Below are 19,828 nucleotides of genomic sequence, written 5' to 3' on the forward strand. Positions count from 1 at the left end.
CCTCCGCGACCCGACCTCACCTCGGATAAGCGGTTGAAGATGGATGGATGGATGGACACACAAATTTCCACAGAGCCAATTATTTTTTAAATCTTGCCTATCAGATAGGCCTATATACAGCATGTTTGTATGCCAAAACTCAATACATATATTGTAAAAAAAGAAAGAAGACAGGCCTACATACAGGATACTGTAACCCAGGTGTGCCCAACAGAGAGCCAAAGTGGAACGTCACTTCCTGCTTCAGCACTGCACCAGAGATTTTCATCCGCCATTTATTTTCCCATAGACATTTCGTAAAATCCTTATAAAAATAGTTTTACTTTGTCAAACCAAACTGTTCAGATGTATTTAGAAACAGGAGAGACCACATAACATTTAACTCAGACCAAAACGTTAAACAATCGCGGATTTAAAGAAAATATTTTTTTCGGTGTTGTCATTTTAACTTTTGGTCAGAGTGAAATGTTCTATGGTCTCTCCCAATTCTAAATATAGCTGAACGGTTTGGTTTGACGAAGTAAAACTATTTTAATAAGCATTTTACGAAATGTCCATGGGAAAATAAATGGCGGTTGGAAATCTCTGGTAAAGTGCTGAAACAGGAAGTAGGCGGTCACTTTGCCTCTCTATAGGTAGATCATGATCTACCGGTAGATCTCGGGCCATCAATAAGTAGCTCGCCAAAGAAATCCAAAATATTTTTTTTTATGCATAAAGTAAAGCACTCATGTATAGCAAATTCAATATCTACAGTATTTAACACTATTAAATCATGTTAAATAAATAATATACATTAATACTGTTAAAATGTGCTAAATATGTACTTGGCGTGACAAGGGGGAAAGAAGTAGTTCACGACTATGTTTATTTTTTGTAAGTAGCGCTCATCCTAAAAAGGTTTGGGCACCCCTGCAGGCCTATTATGTACACTACAATTCCTTATGAGTTGCCTAGCCTTATTATTTATAATGTGTGTTACCATTTTTACAGCAATATGTGCCAATGCAAAGCCGGCTTACGTTCCAGGCTACTGCCCATTACCAACTCATGAGGGGAGCGAGAGAGCATGTGGCAGAGCGGGCATACAGCACCAGCGCTCTCTCTCTCTCTCTCTGGTGGTGTCTGAGTCGGTGCGGAGCGCCCGGTAATGGGATCCAGCCCGTGGTGAGAGAGGCTTAACCTTTTCTTCAAATTTTCTGGTAAACAGACGGCATCTGTGGAGGATATGGCCACCGAAAATACTCCAAACGGTTAAGTCTGCAGGCAGTTGTGGCACTGAACCCGGTCCGATCACCGCGGACCAGGCTTGGTACCACAATTAACCGGCAGAACCACCCAGCATGTGCCGCCCAGATAATAGAGATATGAGTTGCATCAGCTCCATTCACTCCAGTGGACCTTTTTTTTTAACCTCGCAAAAGGTTCTGGATTAAGCAGCACTGTCGAGTTGGACCGTTTGTGTTGTACTTTGAAAGGATAAGAGGTTTATAGAATCAAATTGCATATAATCAGCTTTATTTTATGCATTCAAACATATTTCCTGGAAGTATTCCCCCGCACACACTAGAGCTACATGAGCCACGTGACGATCACACATTTTGGACTTCCGTTGGTGCCACTCTTGAAATCACTCTGGTCCAGCCTATTGTTAGAGGACGTGGCTTTGGTAGAGTGGAGAGCAAGTATTCTACACATGCCAGTGACCATAGTTGCATGATATGTGATATTCTTACACATTTGATTGATTCATTCGTTCGAAGTCTTTGTAAATTAATGATTAAATAAAGGCCTAATATATCAGTTTCTCCATCTAAAGCAGCTAATAAACCCACAACACTGATTTCTGGAGTTTTTAGTGTTCCTTGATCTCTCAACGCCTTCTCATAAAAAATCCACAGGGAAACACAACACTGAAAACATTTTGGCATGAAAAATCTTACAGTCAGAAAGTTTTAAGAACAGTTTAGTGAGTCGGTATGTCAAATCTTTGGTACTGCTCAATATCTCAGAAAATATCGGTATCAGTATCAGCCTTCAAAAACCCATATCGGTCTAACCTCTAGTATCTACTAGTATATAGCTGTTTACTTGTGGAGGCAAAAGTTGGGGATTCATCTGTAAAGAAAATATCTTACATCCATGCAGTGGTACACAACCTATTGCCTTACCCAGGAGCCACATAAAAAAAAAAAGAGCGACAACCCAAAAAAGTCCCTTTCGTCCCTTTATCTTTTTTTTAAGTAGGACTTAAAAGAGCCACAACTACCCATAAAGGAGCCGCATGTGGCTTTTGAGCCTCGGGTTGAGTATCACTGGTCCAGAGTGTTTAAAGATTATTATAGATGTGGACATCATGTAGGGAGACAACAAGTGGATATGAATCAGGATCATGTCTTTCAAGGCAACTGATGCATTTATTAGGAAGCTCAACTATAAACTCAAAGGATTGCAATTAGATTGCATAATAAACATTTCAAAATTTCTAAACTTGAAGCTTTCCGTTCTCATGAATTTCAGTTTTCTCTCAAAACAAACCTTTATAGGCCTAAAGGTAGAAGATACAACTAAATTAAGTCGAAAGTAAAACAAAATAGGCTGACTTTTGTCTTTATATGTCTTGTTTCAATACACTCCTTTGGCAAGTGTCTCTCCCAAAAATAGAATATCTAAACCAAAAGCGAACATAACTGTTTGATCACATTGCTGTAACTACGTCAGCGGGCGGGACCGTGGCAGTGTGATCAGCTTCGGGGGAGCAGTGTTCGACGGAGGACTCTTCTGAGTAACGCGGGAGAGGGAGGGGGGGTGAGATTTATTTCCACCAAACAGATGTGACAGTTTGGCGATCCCGAGCGAAGCCCCCACGGTGGGGAGGCATGTTTCACACACCTGCACTGAAATCCACTCCAGAAAAGCTTCAATAAACAGCTTTTCCCCATTCGACACAGCGAAACAAACCCCTCCCTGCAAAACCATCAGGCTTTATGTTCCCTCTTCTTCACATCGACGTCGTCTCAATAAAGAATCTCACTCAATTCCCAATCAAGTCAATAAAGACTCTTTTTTCCCCTCCCTTGAAAACAGGCGTCTGATCCAGGAGTGAGAAATACATGACTTTATAAGCTGTCTATTTGAAGGAAAATCCACGTAAAACACGTTAACAACACCATTCAAAAACAGCTACTAACAATGCATTTCTAGGTCCACTTTGTTGTTTCTGTGGTGTATTTTTCTTATTTCTATTGACTACTGGCCAATCGTAGGTGACGTGATGTCACGGTGAGATGTTTCCAGCAGGAAATGTCTAGTTTTGGTGTGAAGAGGCAGACAGAGCTCTCTACCGGCAGCCTCAACAGTCCAGAATGCATTTCAGCCGCAAGGCGTTTGAGCACAAGTGGTGCAAGTCGCTGAGTGAAGTAGGAGTAGACGAGGCAGGTTTGAGGGAAAGTCAACGAGAACACTTCATCACAAAATGACTCCTGGAATGCAGAATGATATCTAAGGCTATAGGTCCACGCTGTAGGAAAAAGTGGCCCAAATCTGACCCCCCACCCCAGAAGTGACTCAGGTCTGTTTATTTCATCATGACTGTGTAAACAGCACAAATCCTGTGGAATCAGATCTTTTCAAATCTGACCTGGGCCACTTTCATAATGGATCTAAATCAGATTCAGATCCGATCTTTGGGAATGCGACCTCAGTGTGAACAGACCTGTATCAGTCTTCATGAGACTTTTACGTCACTCTAGATCGAGATTTGTCACAATTCTTTGTTGGCGGGAGGGCCAGGGGGCAGTCAGTCATTCAGTGATTACAAACATGGACGACAGCTGCAATGGAACTAGCCAGTGGAGGTTTTAGACCTCATACTCTAAAGTATTTGGGGTGACAGTTCTGTGCAAGCAAAACTTGAGGGCTGGCTTGTATCGTAAACCAGTCTGTGCTTCGAAAGCACATGGAAAGAAATGGCCAAACGGGGCCACAGAGGAACGTGGCAGCAGTGTCAGAGAAAAGCTAAGAGCCTTAACACTAAGCTCAAAGAAGCTAAAGACTCGAACCAACGAAGCAGTCGTGGTCAGATCACCTGCCCGTTTTACAATGAGCTTGACCGCGTTTTGGGTCATAAACCCAGCTGTCGGCCGCATGTGGGTCACTTCAGGACTGTCCCCAGTTCACACTGGAATCTGATATTGACCACTTTTAAAAAGACAGTGTGAACAGCCATACATTAAAAAAAATCTGAATTGAGCACTAAGGTTTGCAGTGTGAACGTAGCCTAACAGGCTGATATCTAACAGCCTGATTGATATCTAACAGGTTGATATCTAACAGGTTGATATCTAACAGACTGATATCTCGGTCTGATCGGATCTGAGGCAGGACTTTCCCTTTAATTTGACTCATTGCGTTGTAGATGCACTCGACTCATCTCCTCCTGAACAGGTTTAGGTGCCTGGCTGTGGTGTCTGTGGTGGGGTGTCACTGGGAGGAGGCGTGGTGGTGTCTGTGGTGGGGTGTCACTGGGAGGAGGCGTGGTGGTGTCTGTGGTGGGGTGTCACTGGGAGGAGGCCGGGCGGCCCCCCCTGGCGTCCGGGCGGCCCGTGGCGTCGGACACCTCGGTGTTGACCTGGGCGGCGATGCTGGCGGGCGTCACGTTGAGGTGGAGGTCGTACTGCTGGTCCAGGCCCAGGTAGCTGTCGCTCATCAGGTACAGAGTGTAGATGCACCTGGAAGCACAACACACAACACAGGACACGTCTCAGAAGCCTGCCGACCACAGAGTTAAAATAGGTATTTTCGCCAATCAATGGGACAAATTTCTCAGGGAGTTGAGACATAACATTACAAGAAGCAACCTAATAGCAATTCTTCATTAAGGCCTCTAGGGCTCTCAGTTTGTAAGGTGTGGATGTAATAAGCTTCCCTTTGGAGTAAGAGTTTATCTCTGTCTCCACCTCTTCTGAGAGGCTGAATCATTTCTATACCTTGAAATTTAAGAGAGCTGACATCGTGTCCAACAGAGTTCAAGTGACGAGCGACTGGGGATTTCTCGATGTTCTGATGTACACTGATGATGGCCTAAGGCTGAAACGCGTCTGTTTTGCCCTTAATAAAAAAACTCAAGATTTACTCTAATTCGAGTGCTGTTGCCTACCTCTGTTTCTGGCACTATAACTATGGCTGTGTCCGGAATTCAGCAATGCACTCCGGGTTCCCGGAAAATCACGGGTTGGACCACCGCCAAGATTTATACCGCCAGCCGGAGCAGAGCCGCAGCGTAAAAACGTAAAAACCCACCTCACTTGCAGGGTCGCTCTATCAGCTAAACGGCCCGGCTTGGAAACTTTTAGACTGAAGAAAATGCCACTAGTTTGTGGATATTAGTGGGATTTTTGGCCAGTCTAAAAGGGGCTTAAGGGTGCTTTCTCAGTGGCGCCCCGGTAGCGTTCCTGAGCACACTTGTCCCCAAATTGACCCAAGTTTTGGAACATTTGATGAGTGTGAACGTTCCGGTCCATTCCGTTCCGTGCACGAGTACGCAACGGGGAACCGTGACAGGATCCACTTGAAAAGGTGGTCTGGGGAACACTTTGGCGTGCCCGGGAACAGAACACTTGTGAATGTGAACGCCAACTGTTCTGAACCACATAGACAACACACGGGCGAGGATACACTCCAGCCGTAGTTGATGACGCAAGTGTAGCTACTCTGTTCCATTCCTGAGTGCGGAAGAAATGTTGTAATGTGAAAGCTGACCAGCAGGGGAGAGGGAAGGGGGGGGGGGGGTGAATCGTGCCCGGGCGCGGAACGGAACGGAATGGAACGAAATCGTTCCTAGTGAGAAAGAACCCTAACACACCACTATAGAGAGCCGCAGGGATGACGTATTTTTGTAGTCAGAACGCGGAAGTCCCGGACTTTCTGGTTCTTCACTGTTTCTGTCTATGGGATTTTTGAATGGGTTTTTGCCGCGATGCTTCAAATAAGGTCTCTGGGCAACGCAAGATTAATCAAACGCGAACCAGAGTTCAGTCGGATAATCTTCACACATGAGGACCACTTTCATGAGTTTTGTAGCGTAAATGCAAGCCCTAGAAGTAAAAAGCTCGAGCTAAGCTAATCCAAACTACACACTGTCGCATAGGCTTCCACGTCACGTCAGTGCTCAACCTGGACTGTTGTTGATGTGTGCACTGATTACCCCGGGCTGAACCAGGTGAGGGAAAGAGAATTTCCGTGTTCGTCCTTTGAAGTGGTGACGTTATTGACGTATATATCCCCATCGACTCCAACAGTGTAGTCTCATTTAGCCGTTTGCTAGCTAGCCGCCCTTTTAACGGCACGTAAAAGCTTCAAAACTCATAAAAGTGGTCCTCGTGTGTGAAGGTGATATTACTAAACACTGGTTTGCGTTTGATTAAGCCAGCGTTGCCCAGAGAGATTATTAGAAGCATCGCGCCAAAAACCCATTCAAAACTCCCATAGGCGAAAACAGTGAAGAACCAGGACTGTTAGCATCGATGATTTCCGGACTCGTTCCTGCGGCTCTCTATTGAACACAGTGGGAAAATGACCTTCGACTGTTTCGATACATAAAAGTATGCAAAAACACCCCACTAGCATCTTAGCTGGAATATGAGATCACTTGGATCCAGAGGAATAAACAAGATGTTTTCAGTGGTCTTGTTGAGAGGGAGGTTTCTCACCACAACTTGATTTACGACTCAACTTTTATTCACAATTCATTGTCCGACTGATCGACCCAAACTACCACAAGCTCTGTGCATTACGGATGAAACACGATGGGAGTGAACTTTTATGTATAGTATATACCCTATTTTTTTGTTCAAAACAAACCTCTTTCTTACATGTACAATCAGCACTTCCAAATTCACAGACGTTCCCTCTCTGGAACAAAACCCCGGTAAAAATTCCATGATACCCCAGGAACGCCACGACCAGTAGGGACCTTGTGCGACAGCGGTGGCTTACTTTGCAGTCTTCTCGGGCGTGTAGAAGGCGACGGACGTGGCCGTGTGGTTGCGGACGTAGCTGACCCGTTTGATGGCCAGCAGCTCTTGGCGCTCCACCTCGCCCAGCACCAGGATCCAACCTTCCTCCTTCTGCTTAGGGAACCTGGGAGCCTGTGCTTTGCTGTCCTGCTTCCTCTGAAATAACAAGGACAACAGCTGGTGACATTTTGTCTCTTGGACCCAAATCTGAGAAGATCTTTTACTGTTAGACACAAATTCCTCCATCTGTATTGTAGGTAGAGAGATAAACAGTGCATCTATGATCAAAACAGCCACTTGTCAATTATGTTAACTTACTTTAATGAAATAATTAGAGCGCGACCGATACTGGATTTTTGAGGCCGATGGGAGTAAAAAAATTCCAATATCGATATATCTGCCGATATTCTTATATTATATATACACATTATATAATTTTTTGTTTTGTTGCAATGATCCCTCAAATATCAAACACTTGACAAAGACCAGATATTCCCCTGGCCACCACAGGAAGCCCAGGACCGGCCATAGGATGACAGCCAGGATGACAGGATTTATTTTTTACCGTTGATATAAAAAAGCCCTTCTCACATGTCACAAGCACATACAAAATCACATAAATGTTTTTCACTAGGGATGTATATATATATATATATATATATATATATATATACACACACATACATATATACTGTATATACATATATATTTATATGATTATTATTTTCTAGTGTCCTCTAGAGAGAGAGTGGCGTCAGCGGAGGACCAAAATGCGAGACTCATTAGCCAATGAACAGCCAGGAATGGGTCTCGCGCTACTTTTGCATGCTAAAATAAAGCTGATAATGTACAATTTGATTCAAGGGGGGGGGAAACCCTTTCAGAGTATAACACAAACTGTCTATTTTGCTGCAACTCGACAGTGCTGCTTAATCCAGGACCTTACTTCCTGGAACTCTTGAGAGTAAAAAACTGGTCCATTGGAGTGAATGAAGATGTCGGAACTCTTCTATTAAACGGCTCTGGTATTTTCATACTAATCATGAGCTCAACATGTAAATTCATAAACAAATTCAACCTGCACCAAGCTCTTTAAGTGATCTACTATATGTATGACATGTCAACATGTATGTGTGTGTGTGTGTGTGTGTGTGTGTGTGTGTGTGTGTGTGTGTGTGTGTGTACTGACTCTCTGCTGGCCCATGTTGATACGTCTCAGTGAGACCTGGAGGACGTACTCCTGGTCGGCGTGAACGTCCAGCCAGTTTCTCCCCCCTCCTCCCGCTGCAGGCAGGTGGCGCTCTGTCTGCTCCTGGCTGTCCTCCCACCAGCCCTTCACACTCAGCCGCACCTCCAGCACTGGGAGGTGGCTGAGGAACGCCCATGCCTGGGGGGGACAGGGAGAGAGAGTTACTGCTACTGTAACAGCACATTTCCACCGCCTAGCTATTATACCATTACACCAACTGATCTGAGTCGTGCTCTTTCCATAAAGCCCACCAGCTTTCATATCTGTTGGCTGCTTGTTGATATTTATAACAATATTGTGGCTTCTGGATGAACATTTCTGCCATATTATATATAGGCATGAGCAGTGTTGGGCAAGTTACTTTCAAAATGTAATATACTACATATTACTAGTTACTTTGATTTGAATTATTCTGTGTAGAGTAACTTGTTACTTATTACACTACTTTTGCATTACTTTGACCAAAACAACAGCAGCAGCAGAATGACATTGCCGCCCCGGAACCATCCTGAAAAATAATTTCAACCACCTTGATGTTCTGTGAGCGAGCTACTGTAACTTGTCCCAATTTCCCCCCGGGGATCATTAAAGTCTTTCTGATTCTGATTCTGATTCTGATTCTGAAGTCAGTGTAAACAATCCAAAATTCAAAATGTTATTCTTTTACTTTGTTATTGTCATCTATAGTGGTTATTTCCATAGAAACACACAGTTTGATTAGGAAATGATTGTATCTTTTTTAAATATGTGCTTTGATTTAATAAAATGTAACTCAATTTGTAACTTGAGTTACTTGAGAAAGTAACTGGTATATATTACTGAAATCCTATAAGTAATAAGTTATATTACTGAGTTACTGCTAAAAGTCATATATTACATGTAATATGTTACTTTTGTAATGAGTTACCCCCAACACTGGGCATGAGTGAGTCTGCACTGCAGCCATGATGTTGCAGTGGAACAAGGTATAAGCCAGGGATACTCAACTTGCTTTGCCCAGGGGCCACTTTTGCAAAATGACAGGAGGCCAGGGGCCAGTTAATAAACAAATATTAATATACATTTTTCTGTAGCGGATTGTAGGTTTTTAGGGTGTCAGCCGGAGTTTAGTCTCACAATTGTGTGCACACAGGATAGTTAGTTAAGGTTAATTGAAGTTAGTTAAGTTCATACCAGGTATACTGTAAGTGCCTGGGCGGCGAGCACATGGCCATATTGGACAATTTAGCTGGAGCTCAGTCAAACATTACTTTTTCATTGTGAATTAGAAAATGGTTGGGGGGCCACTCTACACTCTATCGAGGGCCGCATCTGGCCCCCGGACCGCAAGTTGAATATCACTGGTATAAGCCTTTGGTGGTACGGTGGCGCAGTCGGTAGCGCTGTCGCCTCACAGCTAGAAGGTCCTGAGTTCAATTCTCGCCTGGGACGCTGTGGGCGCTGGAGTTGTGACCCACAGACAAGTGACCCACAGGCAAGAAAAAACACAGGTGCTAGGGTGTGGGTGTGTGTGTGTGTGTGTGTGTGTGTGTGTGTGTGTGTGTGTGTGTGTGTGTGTGTGTGCGCGCGCGCACACACACAGTAGTGTATTGGGACGGGGAGATTCACCCAGCAAAAGCTATTAATGTGAGGATTACTCTCCCCGAGCGAGTCAGACAGGAACGCTGCTGCACATCTAATTATTTAATTACAGAGGCCGCCGTGTCGCGGGGGGCCAGGGGGCGGGGAGGAGAGCGGGGACACTGATTGGCTGAGGCCGCGGGGGAAACAGGGGTCGGGGGGAGGAGAGAGGGGACACTGATTGGCCGAGGGGCTGGCCGCGGTGCCTGGACACTCTCATTACTGCTGTAATTAGCACTTAGATTGGAGCTGGAAACCCGTCAATGGAGCTGTAATTGAGGATCCTGGAGGTATCTGGGAGCACGCACGAGCACGCACGTACACACACACAGACACACACAGACAGACACACACACACACACACACACCCGCGCGCACACACAGACAGACAGACACAGACACACACAGACAGACAGACAGACAGACACACACACACACACGCGCGCACACACAGACAGACAGACACAGACAGACAGACAGACAGACAGACACACACACACACACACACACACACAGACACACACAGACACACACAGACAGACAGACAGACAGACAGAGACACACACACACACACACACACACACACACACACACACACACACACACAGATGATGTGGGAATAACCCGTAGCCCTGTTCGTAACTGCTCCCTACTACAGAAATAGTGTCTTCACCATTTTTGTACTAGCGTCTGAATTCACAACTGTTCATTTGATTCACTATATAATCCACTGTAAATACCAACAATGCACTGCGATTTCTAGTGAACAGCAAATGTAAACTATGGCTGTGTATGAAATGCAAGGAATCAACCTACAGTATATAGATAGCATTTCTAGGCAGGAAGTTGTGATTTGTAATATGGTATAAGATGACCAACTATGGGGAATAGTGAGTGAGTCAATGAGTTGTATGAAGACGCCCTAAGAAAAGGGGCTGACAAACATTTTTGGTGTATCCCCTGTAGTGAACGAAACCGTCAACAGAGTACACACATAGATGTGCCGTTGGTGCCGTCATGTGCGTAACGTTACCTGGGAAACCTGAGTGGATTGGAGCTCCTGTCCGACGATGGCGGCAAACGTGCTCTCCCTCCCCTCGCAGGCCGCCATCAGCTCGGGAAGCCCTTCGATCGGCCTGTGGGAGGAGCCTGCTCCGCCCCTCCCCTTCCCGCCGGACCATTTCCTATGGAGAGATATGAAAGATGTAAAGGTGGTGGTGGGGGGAGGGGAGGGGACGCTTGGTCATGTGACTCCGCCTCCTCAGCAAATCCACCCCGCGCATCCCTGCGCTTCCTGCCTCATCCCTCTCTTAGCATTTTTATTGAGTTTGCAGAAAACGATTCCTCGCTGCAGGAGACGGGCTTGGAAATCCAGATGTGTGTGTGCGCGGGAAAACTACTCCAGACTGCTTCCAATGCTCATTCAGTGCGCCCCCTGTCTTTGTATGTGCACATGTGCCCCCATGTGTGATAGGTAGAGGATAGTCAGGATGTTTGAATGTAACCATTATGTTTGTTGACAGTAGCCTTAAGGAGCGTTCACACCGAGATATTTATTTTTCGCTCTGTCGCTCAAGTCAACCCTTTGGAATCGCTCTGTCGCTCTGTTTAAATCGCTCATCAACAGGCACACGAAATGACGGACATGTGGGGGATATAACGTTACGCAATGTCATGCTGTTTGTCCACTACGAGCCACCGTCATTGTTTACAAGCTAAGCCTATCAGCGTGCTCCTAATGCGAGCTGCATACCGGTAGTACAGACTTCACTTCATGTCAGCTGTCAGCCTGTCAATGCGGTTTGTTGCCACACAATAAACCAGCGGTTTGTTCCAAGCCAGAGAGATCCTTGACTCGCTCTCACACGGCAGCCAATCAGTGTTGAACAGCGAGCGACTGATGCCAGCGTATTTTCGCTCGAGTTGGAATATTTAATCTTGAGCGACGAGCGTATTTTCTCCCTATCGCTCTGTCTCTCGGACGCCCAGCGATTATTCTCCCAGGCGAATATATGCTCAATCGCTCGTTTGCATTGACTTTGTATGTAAACTCGACGCCAGCGACCAACTTTAATAGGTCGGTGTGAACGCACCTTTAGTGATGTTTGCTGATTCAAAATGGATTTTCAATTCAAAATGATTCCCGATTCAAAATCGATTCTGGATTCAGTACATAGGGGGATTTCAGGATCTACTCAAGTCCACTGTATGCTAAGAAAGGTGGTGTAGCAAATGATGGCATAGAAGCACAATAAAGTGTATGAGATTATTTAATTTTTTAGTTTGAAAACGTTTTATCAACTGATGGCAATAACGCCATCAGTTGCCAAAGGGAAAATGCTATGGGATTTTAGAATGGGGATTTCGGTGAAATGCATGGAATAAGGTCTGTGGTCAATACAAGATTATGGGAGTGGAAATTTGTGTTCAGCAGGATAATCTTCACAAACGAGGACCACTCATCACTTTTTAAAAGTTTTCTGAACGTGTAAAGAAAAACGCATTTACGCTCACAATTTTCAGAAAATGCTTCAAAAGTCATAAAAGAGTGACCTCATTTATGAAGATTACCTTGTTGAACACAAACTTCGCTGTTTCATAAACTTTTGTTAACCACAGACCTTATTTCAGGCATTTAACTGAAATTCCCATACAAAAATCCCATTCACTTTGACACGTAAGAACCAGGAAGTGGGTACGCCTACAAAAGCAAAATCATCCCTGCAGTAGGCCTACTCTATTTTGCCCGATTCCAAGCACAGCTGGGAGAGCAGGGAGGCGGATCAGCCACCTATTAGAGTTGACAAGACATGGTACCTGCGCTGAAGTGATGGCATTTGCTTACCTGAACAGGTAGAGGTGCTCTTGTTCTATATGTGGCAGAGTCAGTAAGGAGGAGTGGTGCAGCCAGCGGCCTTGGACAATCATCTGCACCAGGTTACAGATGCTGAGAGCAGTCACCAGCCAGCCCTCGTTGGCGGCTACGTCCAGCATCGCCTGGAGAGAGGGGGGTGGGTATCAAATTAAAGCTATAATAGGTACACAGCCGTAAGTGCCGTTATTGCAGAAATAGACCCAATAACAGCAATTAAACAAGAACAGGGAGTGTAACAGCGAGCTTATCGGCAGAAAATACATTTTCGCCGTTCTTCCGAGTGGATTTGGATTTGACTGGTTCCAAAGCTGATTGGCTTAACCCATTGATACCTGAATGATGCAGCATTTGTGTGTGTATGCCTTTAAGACCGCGAACCGCGTTGATGCGGTTCGCGAAACAGAATGTGAGATGAGGATCAGGATGGTTTTAACCAGGCTACTAATCTCAAGGTAAATCACAGGGTAGGGCCACAATAGAGGAGAATGTCCATTCCCTTCCAAATGAGCAGCGTTTCGAGTCGTTACTCAAAAATTATATATTACACATAATTAAAAAAAGTAAACTCCCTTGAGAAATTAATCCGTTACACTAATCGTTACATCACTTTTGCGTTACTCCGCAACATCGCCTGAGATGTGAGGTAATGGTCATATCTCCACCTCTCAAAAGTTGTAGACCACGCTGCCATTCCCCTCCCCCCCCCCATCATCTGCCTCGAACTTGGTGCTGTAATGGATCGGCCGGAGGGACGACTGCATCTGATTGGCCTGAACCAACCAATCGTCACTCTCGTGCCTAAACCTAACCAATCATCACTCCTCCCCGCCCTATTTTTCCATAATCCTGCAGATTCAACCCTGATCCTGCTGATAATTGAAGAACTTATGTAACACAAGTAATGCCCTAGTGTGTGATTTAATAACTGTAATGTGAGTACTGGATTTACAAACCGTAATGCCCTTACACTTTGTTCACACCTGGCGCTTAACAGAAGCAGAGCTGAAGCTAAAGCCATGCTGAAGTTGAGCTCACGCTTAACCGGCCACACAAGAAGCACTCTCTTCTCCTCAGCGCCTCGCTCGGCGCGCCTTGACCCCGCCCACAACTTCCATTGACTTCATGCCTGGCAGCTTCACGCTTGGAAAATAGGACTGAATCCTGAACAATTGCTTCAGCGCGGCTTGAGCAAGACATGCGCGTGGCTGGTGGGAACGGCCTCGCCTGTTAACACTTTGAGTGCCACGGCCCTTGGGCAAAAGGTTGCTTGCTGTGCCACATAGGCTGCAATGCATTTTAAAACAGTCATATAATTTCTTTAAGAATTACTATGTAAACACTGAACACGCACAAATAACGATGAGACTCTCTTCTATCACCTGCAAAAAAAAGTTTATTGATCCCATTTTCCGTTCTTTAGTTATGAGCCGGAGAAGATAGCTTGATTGAAGCAAAAACATCCCTTTTTTTCTACGAGCTGAGATAATGAGCCTTTTGTGAAATTAAACATTTCAAGCACATCACTGACTCTGAAGCTAATTTTCTGATGTCTGGGTCTGTCTGGGTGAAGTGTATGCTGCTCTGCCTGCTCTGCGTGCTCCCCCCCCCCCCCCTCAACTGCACACGCCTCCTGGGTGTGTCTGTTGGCTCTCAGTCTCTGCTGAGTTTGCTGCGCACACACAGTGAATGGTGCGCGACACCCAGCTTTTTGGTTCCGCGTGTGTTTGTCACGGGCTCGCATGCTTCCAGTTCGGAATAATAAGGCTGATTATGCGAATGTGCTGTTGCAGCGTACACGGAGGTGCGAGTTGTGACAGCGGATGCTGCTGCTCTGGGCACAGCTGGCGTTGTGCTCGTTGTGCTTCTGCACGTCGATGCATACGGACGGATGCGATGCGATTTTCCTCCTTTTCCCCAGTGACTATTTCTGTGTGTTTGGCTCCTTTTTCTCTGATCAGGAGAGTGCTGTCGCCACCTAATGGGTTTGTAAAATAGGTTATCGACCTCCAATAGCTACAATATTGTTAGAGGCGACGTAAGAAGCTTAGATCGACACCCCCCCGTCAAAAAAACAATTTGGAGTTACTGACGCCATTTGGCGTCGCTGGCACTGTACGGTAAATTTCTAATGACGCCATATGGCGTCGCTGGCACTCAATGTGTTAACAAGAATGTTAAATGAAACTTGTGGGTTCAGCGTTGCTTCGGTGTGAACGTGGGCTTACACTACTCGTTACAGACAAATGTAATGTGAATACAGTAATGCGTTACTTTATAATGCGTTACTTTGTAATGCGCTACCCCAACACTGAAAACGAGTCACTATAGAGACAGTCCGCATGTCTGGGAACGCCCACAAAATGTTAAACGGCTGGCGCGCGAGTGGGGTAAAACCGCCCATATATCTCATGGCCTGACTCACCAAAAGACGGTGCTGCGGCTCTAAACTACATGTTTGGGGGTTCTAGAGCAGAACACAAGACGTCTGCTCAGATGTGCGTTTACTGCGGTGGTTAAATCCCCGATAGTGTCTGCCTGGGCTGGGCTATCAGCTAAATTCTAACTTTGCTGAATGGATAGAACAGGGGTTTTTACCCCACCCTGACCACGCCCCCAGCCAGGCTGAGCCAGCTAAACCGGCGTCTATGACGAGACATGGCCTCAACCTATAAAGCCACGAGCATTCCTTTGGTATAAAACATATTGAGGTTCTTGTCCAGTGAAGCCTACCTGGCAGATGCGCAGGGCGTTGTCGAGCACGGTCTTGGTGTCGGTTGTGTAGTCGCTGCAGGGCAGGGGGGCATGGCTGAAGTAGGCCTGCAGCAGTAGGTGGGCCTTGGTGTGGGCGCTGTCGTAGGAGTGGGGGTTGACCTGCAGGGGGAGCTGCTGAGCCAGCTGGCTGTTGAGCTGGTCCTCGTTGTGTCTGACGGGCAGCTCGGCGTACTCCTCTGCATCCTGAGACACAGAGCAACAAGTCGAACAGGAAGTCCCAACCCAAAGTCTTATAGACGGTTTTAACTTGACAACATGAACATTCTAAATTGCGCCCCCTAGCTTACTTCTTGTTGCAGTGTTTGCTACAGGAAATGAGCTAGGTTTCAAACTGTTCCATTAGCAACACAATTCCGTGAAAACAGTCTATACAGAGCCAAAGTCACACCCACTTCCAGTTTAGGCATACGAGCCAAGGGATTTCATCTGCCATTTATTTTCCCATAGACATTTCGTAAAATGCTTATAAAAATAGGTTTACCTGGTCAAACCAAGTGATTCAGTTATATTTAGAAACAGGAGAGGCTATATAACATTTCACTAGTCGGACCAAAACTTAAAAAGAAAAACTTTTTTTAATGTCATATCAATGTCATGTTAAAGGGGGACTAACCCCCTAGATATGTATTAGAACAGTGATTTGAAAATACCTATGGAAAAAACCAAGAAATGACATATGCTCTTGTCTATACTGGACTCTTTGGCTGTGTTGAAGTCCAGATTTTTTTTCGGAAATCGACGCCATTACAGTTTGCCTATTGCCTCAAAAATAATTTATTTGAGAGGGGCCATATCTGTATAAATATCAACAAACTAGCCAACGCTGGTGGCCTGTTTGGAAAGAGCTTTGCTCAAAATGGTTGAAAGTTATATCAATTTGGTAATTCAGTGGCGAACTAGAAATTTAATTATTTTTCTGCATGTAACTCTATGGCAGTGTGTTAAACTACGTTACGAGAGCAAAGTGGCATGGGCTCGTTACAGCAGCACACTGCACAATACGACAAACCCCCCGTTCTGGGGTAACACAATGCGAGATTTCTCTACGTCATTCCCTCGTCCAAGTTGCCATATAGTCCCTTTTTCATTTTAGTTTGGGGGCTTTTCGTGATTCTTGTTAAAAGTTGTGCAAAAGTTTTTTCCTCTCAGCGCAGTGCAGGCTGCCTGCGCCTCCTCCCTCCTGCCAGACCCCGGCTGGCGAAACAGCCTGCTGCATGCATGGGGCGCTTGTAACCTCACGGAGCAACAAACAAACAGACAGAAATAGCTGGTGTGCGATTTAGAGAATACAGTCTGAGATTGGGTACAGGATTGAGGGAATCCTGCATCTGTTTGCGAAGGTGCGACTGGACAGGACGCTTTTCACAGACAGGCACAGTAGTCGGAGCGAGGCGAGTGTCTCTCAGGGCACAGCTGCAGATCTTTCCTCCTCCTCCTCCGCGCATTCAGTCTGTCCAAAATCATTACCGATATAATCTCAGTAGGAGGGATGCAGGGAAATGATAGTAGCCGATGTGTTTAGAGAAGCTTTGTCACGTTGTCACGTCGTAGTATAGCGTTATATTTTACATGTGCGCTAAACTGCGACCATATTTGTTTGCGGAAATATCAGACTGCTCTCTCTACTCTCAGAGCACAGAGAGCTCTGCTCTGCTGCGCGCGCCCGCGGAGCTTGGAGCTAGTGCATGAGGTTTACAGTACGACTCTCTCCCGCATGCCTCTGGGCTGGAGACAGCTGCTTCCAACTCGGACTGATAATATATACATCATCATTCGAGCTTATTCAGGTAAGATATTAATAAAGTAGTGACACATTCAGCGGGAAACTAACTATAATTAAGACATGTGCCAACTTTGACAACGTTTGGTTCAGTATTTTAAGAGCAAACTTCAATAAGAATAGGCTTGGAGTTCTGAGGAGCCGAAAGGGTACAGAGGGGGTAGGGGAGTAATTATCTTGAAATCCCATAGTCTTTGGGGGCACTGTGACGTCAGTGTGCCCCTAATCTCCCATTCATTTGAGAGAAAAAAAAAAAGCAGTGTTCGACCCGTAGAGGGCGCTTATGCCAGTTATGCTGCTGAAAAATGATACAAATGGTAAAATGGCAACAGTTTGGTGTCAAATGTGGAAATTCTGACCAGAATTCTTCACACATCACCCCTCAAAGTCATATATATTGGTTAAAAGCTGAAAAAAAGTGTTTTGGAGGTTAGTTCTCCTTTAATGTATTTTTTAAGTTTTCAGCAGAGTGAAATGTTATATGGTCTCTCCCAATTCTAAATATAGCTTGAATCGCTTGGTTTGAACAAGTAAAACTATTTTTACTAGTGGACCCCTAGGAGTTTCTTTTGTAGGGTATGAAGTACTTTAGGTGTGTGAGTGTGTGTTAGGGATTTAGATTGCAAGTCGATTTTCTGATCCATACTGGGAGCAGAATGTGGCAGTAATGCACCAATAAGCTGGATGCTAACGCCGTAAGACAAAGAGAAGAAGAGGAACGTCAAATACGTCGAATTTAAAATGTTTAAGCACGTCTAAAGTATGCACATGACATGTGCACCTATGTGCAGTGAATATGCCACTGTCTCTGACTTGTCTTATCACTCTACTGCCTTATTGCTTGTTGTGTCTCTTGTTGTTTTTGCACTCATATGCCCTGTTATATTTGTACTATGTTGTAAACGGAGTCCACAGCACAAGAATTTCACACGTGATACTTGTACCACGGAGTGAAAATAAAAATCTTGAATCTTGAAGAAGAAGAGACCCTACGAGGACCAGAAGGACAGAATGTAGGGAAGCAGTGGATGGATAAATCCAGAAGGAGATGGTAATGCAACATAAAGGATGCCAACTACCATAAAACACCAAAGAAGAAGAAGAACAACAACAATAATGTCATCATTGCTCGAGTGACATCACATCATTAGGTAATTATGGCAATTAATCGGCCCTAATTGCTTAATAAAAAAATCCGTCTCCATTACGTCACCCGCAGGCGTGCTCTTTACACTTCCCGATTCAGCCAGATCACACGGCATAGCTGTGGCCGAACACAATTCTGCTCACTCACTCACTCACTCACTCATTCACAGAAACATTCTTATTATAGGATACAGTAGGATAAGCATTTTACGAAACGTCTATGGAAAAATGAATGGCCGACTAAATCCCTCGGTTCATATGTATGCTTAACCTGGCTCTCCATTTCAAGCATCTATGCTGTAACAGCTGCGTTCCTCCCCTGCACAAAAGGCTGAAGGGGGAGAATCCTCTGCCTGGGTCTGCTGACCTGCAGACCTCGAGCTACTTATAAAAAACTCCACGAACGACAGATGAGCGTTCTTCGTGAAACTCTTTGAAGTGGCTTACATTTCGGCGAATGCTAAATCCTGAATGACAAAACACCTCCCTTCATTTTCCCATTGGCCCTATAGGAGATGTATTAGGTCACGGGTAAGTAAAATGATGATGGTAAATCAATCTCCTCTTTGTGCGTTTGGCCTTGTTTGTGGTGGTTAGATGGAGAAGATGCGCGGACACGCATGGCTCCTCTCCTCTAATTCACTCCAGTTCAACTTGGCCTAATGTAGGCCCATCAACAGGCATCTGTCACTGCCTCCTCCGCCTGCCCCAGACTGTTAAGGCTGCATCCATCACTGGCTGATGCCAGGGTTTCAAAAGCTGGGGATTGAAGAAGGAGCTGAGGGGGTGGGGTAAGGGATATAGGGAGTAGAAATCACAATGATTGATCTTGTAGTGCCGGTGTGTCTGCATACGGATTCAGGAGATAAAGGTCTTTAAACAGAGATCATAACCAACTCCACATTCATGCTGCCTCTCTCCCCTCTGTTACATGCTGCCGCCGGTCTTCCATTTCCCGCCGGGGGTCCAAGTTGAGCATAATAAGCGCCTGCCTCTTTTTGCCACCGGGGCGTTTTTTTTGAATAAATACGGTTTGTTTGTACTGTATGTTTTTATGTTGACTAAATTCAGTCACTTACGGTAATGACGTTGTTTTGGAGGAAGTCAGGCGGAAGTTTCTCCTCCTGTCAGACAGTTTTATATTTTATTTACACATGCTGTAACCGACATGTTTCAAGTATGCATACCGCATTGTTTAATGCTACGGATTCCTGTAGGCAACGTGCTGGAGACGCTGTCTAACCGGGAGCGGTGGGCAACTTACGCTAACGTAGCGTAATGTTACAGTTGTGCCTTGTAAATTATACTGGACATGTATTTGAAACTTGGCGTCTACCTACCGGTATTTGGTGAGTCTGCTTGTTTTGTCT

The 19,828-nt window shown here is 45.2% G+C and overlaps 1 protein-coding gene across 1 annotated transcript in view; it reads right to left on the bottom strand.

The window, feature by feature from the left end:
* Positions 1 to 1,520: 1,520 nt before the first annotated feature.
* Positions 1,521 to 19,828, bottom strand: part of ascc3 (activating signal cointegrator 1 complex subunit 3) — a gene marked incomplete at its 5' end in the record, with an annotated part of 152,707 nt that continues 134,399 nt past the window's right edge. Inside the window, 6 exons of the mRNA XM_083661237.1 lie at positions 1,521 to 4,730; positions 6,997 to 7,172; positions 8,206 to 8,403; positions 10,919 to 11,069; positions 12,731 to 12,882; positions 15,491 to 15,715. Coding sequence (XP_083517363.1) covers positions 4,559 to 4,730; positions 6,997 to 7,172; positions 8,206 to 8,403; positions 10,919 to 11,069; positions 12,731 to 12,882; positions 15,491 to 15,715 — 1,074 coding nt within the window. The 3' untranslated portion in view covers positions 1,521 to 4,558. The remainder of the gene's footprint in view (positions 4,731 to 6,996; positions 7,173 to 8,205; positions 8,404 to 10,918; positions 11,070 to 12,730; positions 12,883 to 15,490; positions 15,716 to 19,828) is intronic.

This window comes from Poromitra crassiceps (genome assembly GCF_964638095.1).
Source record: "Poromitra crassiceps genome assembly, chromosome: 26".
NCBI classification, from domain to species: domain Eukaryota; kingdom Metazoa; phylum Chordata; class Actinopteri; order Beryciformes; family Melamphaidae; genus Poromitra; species Poromitra crassiceps.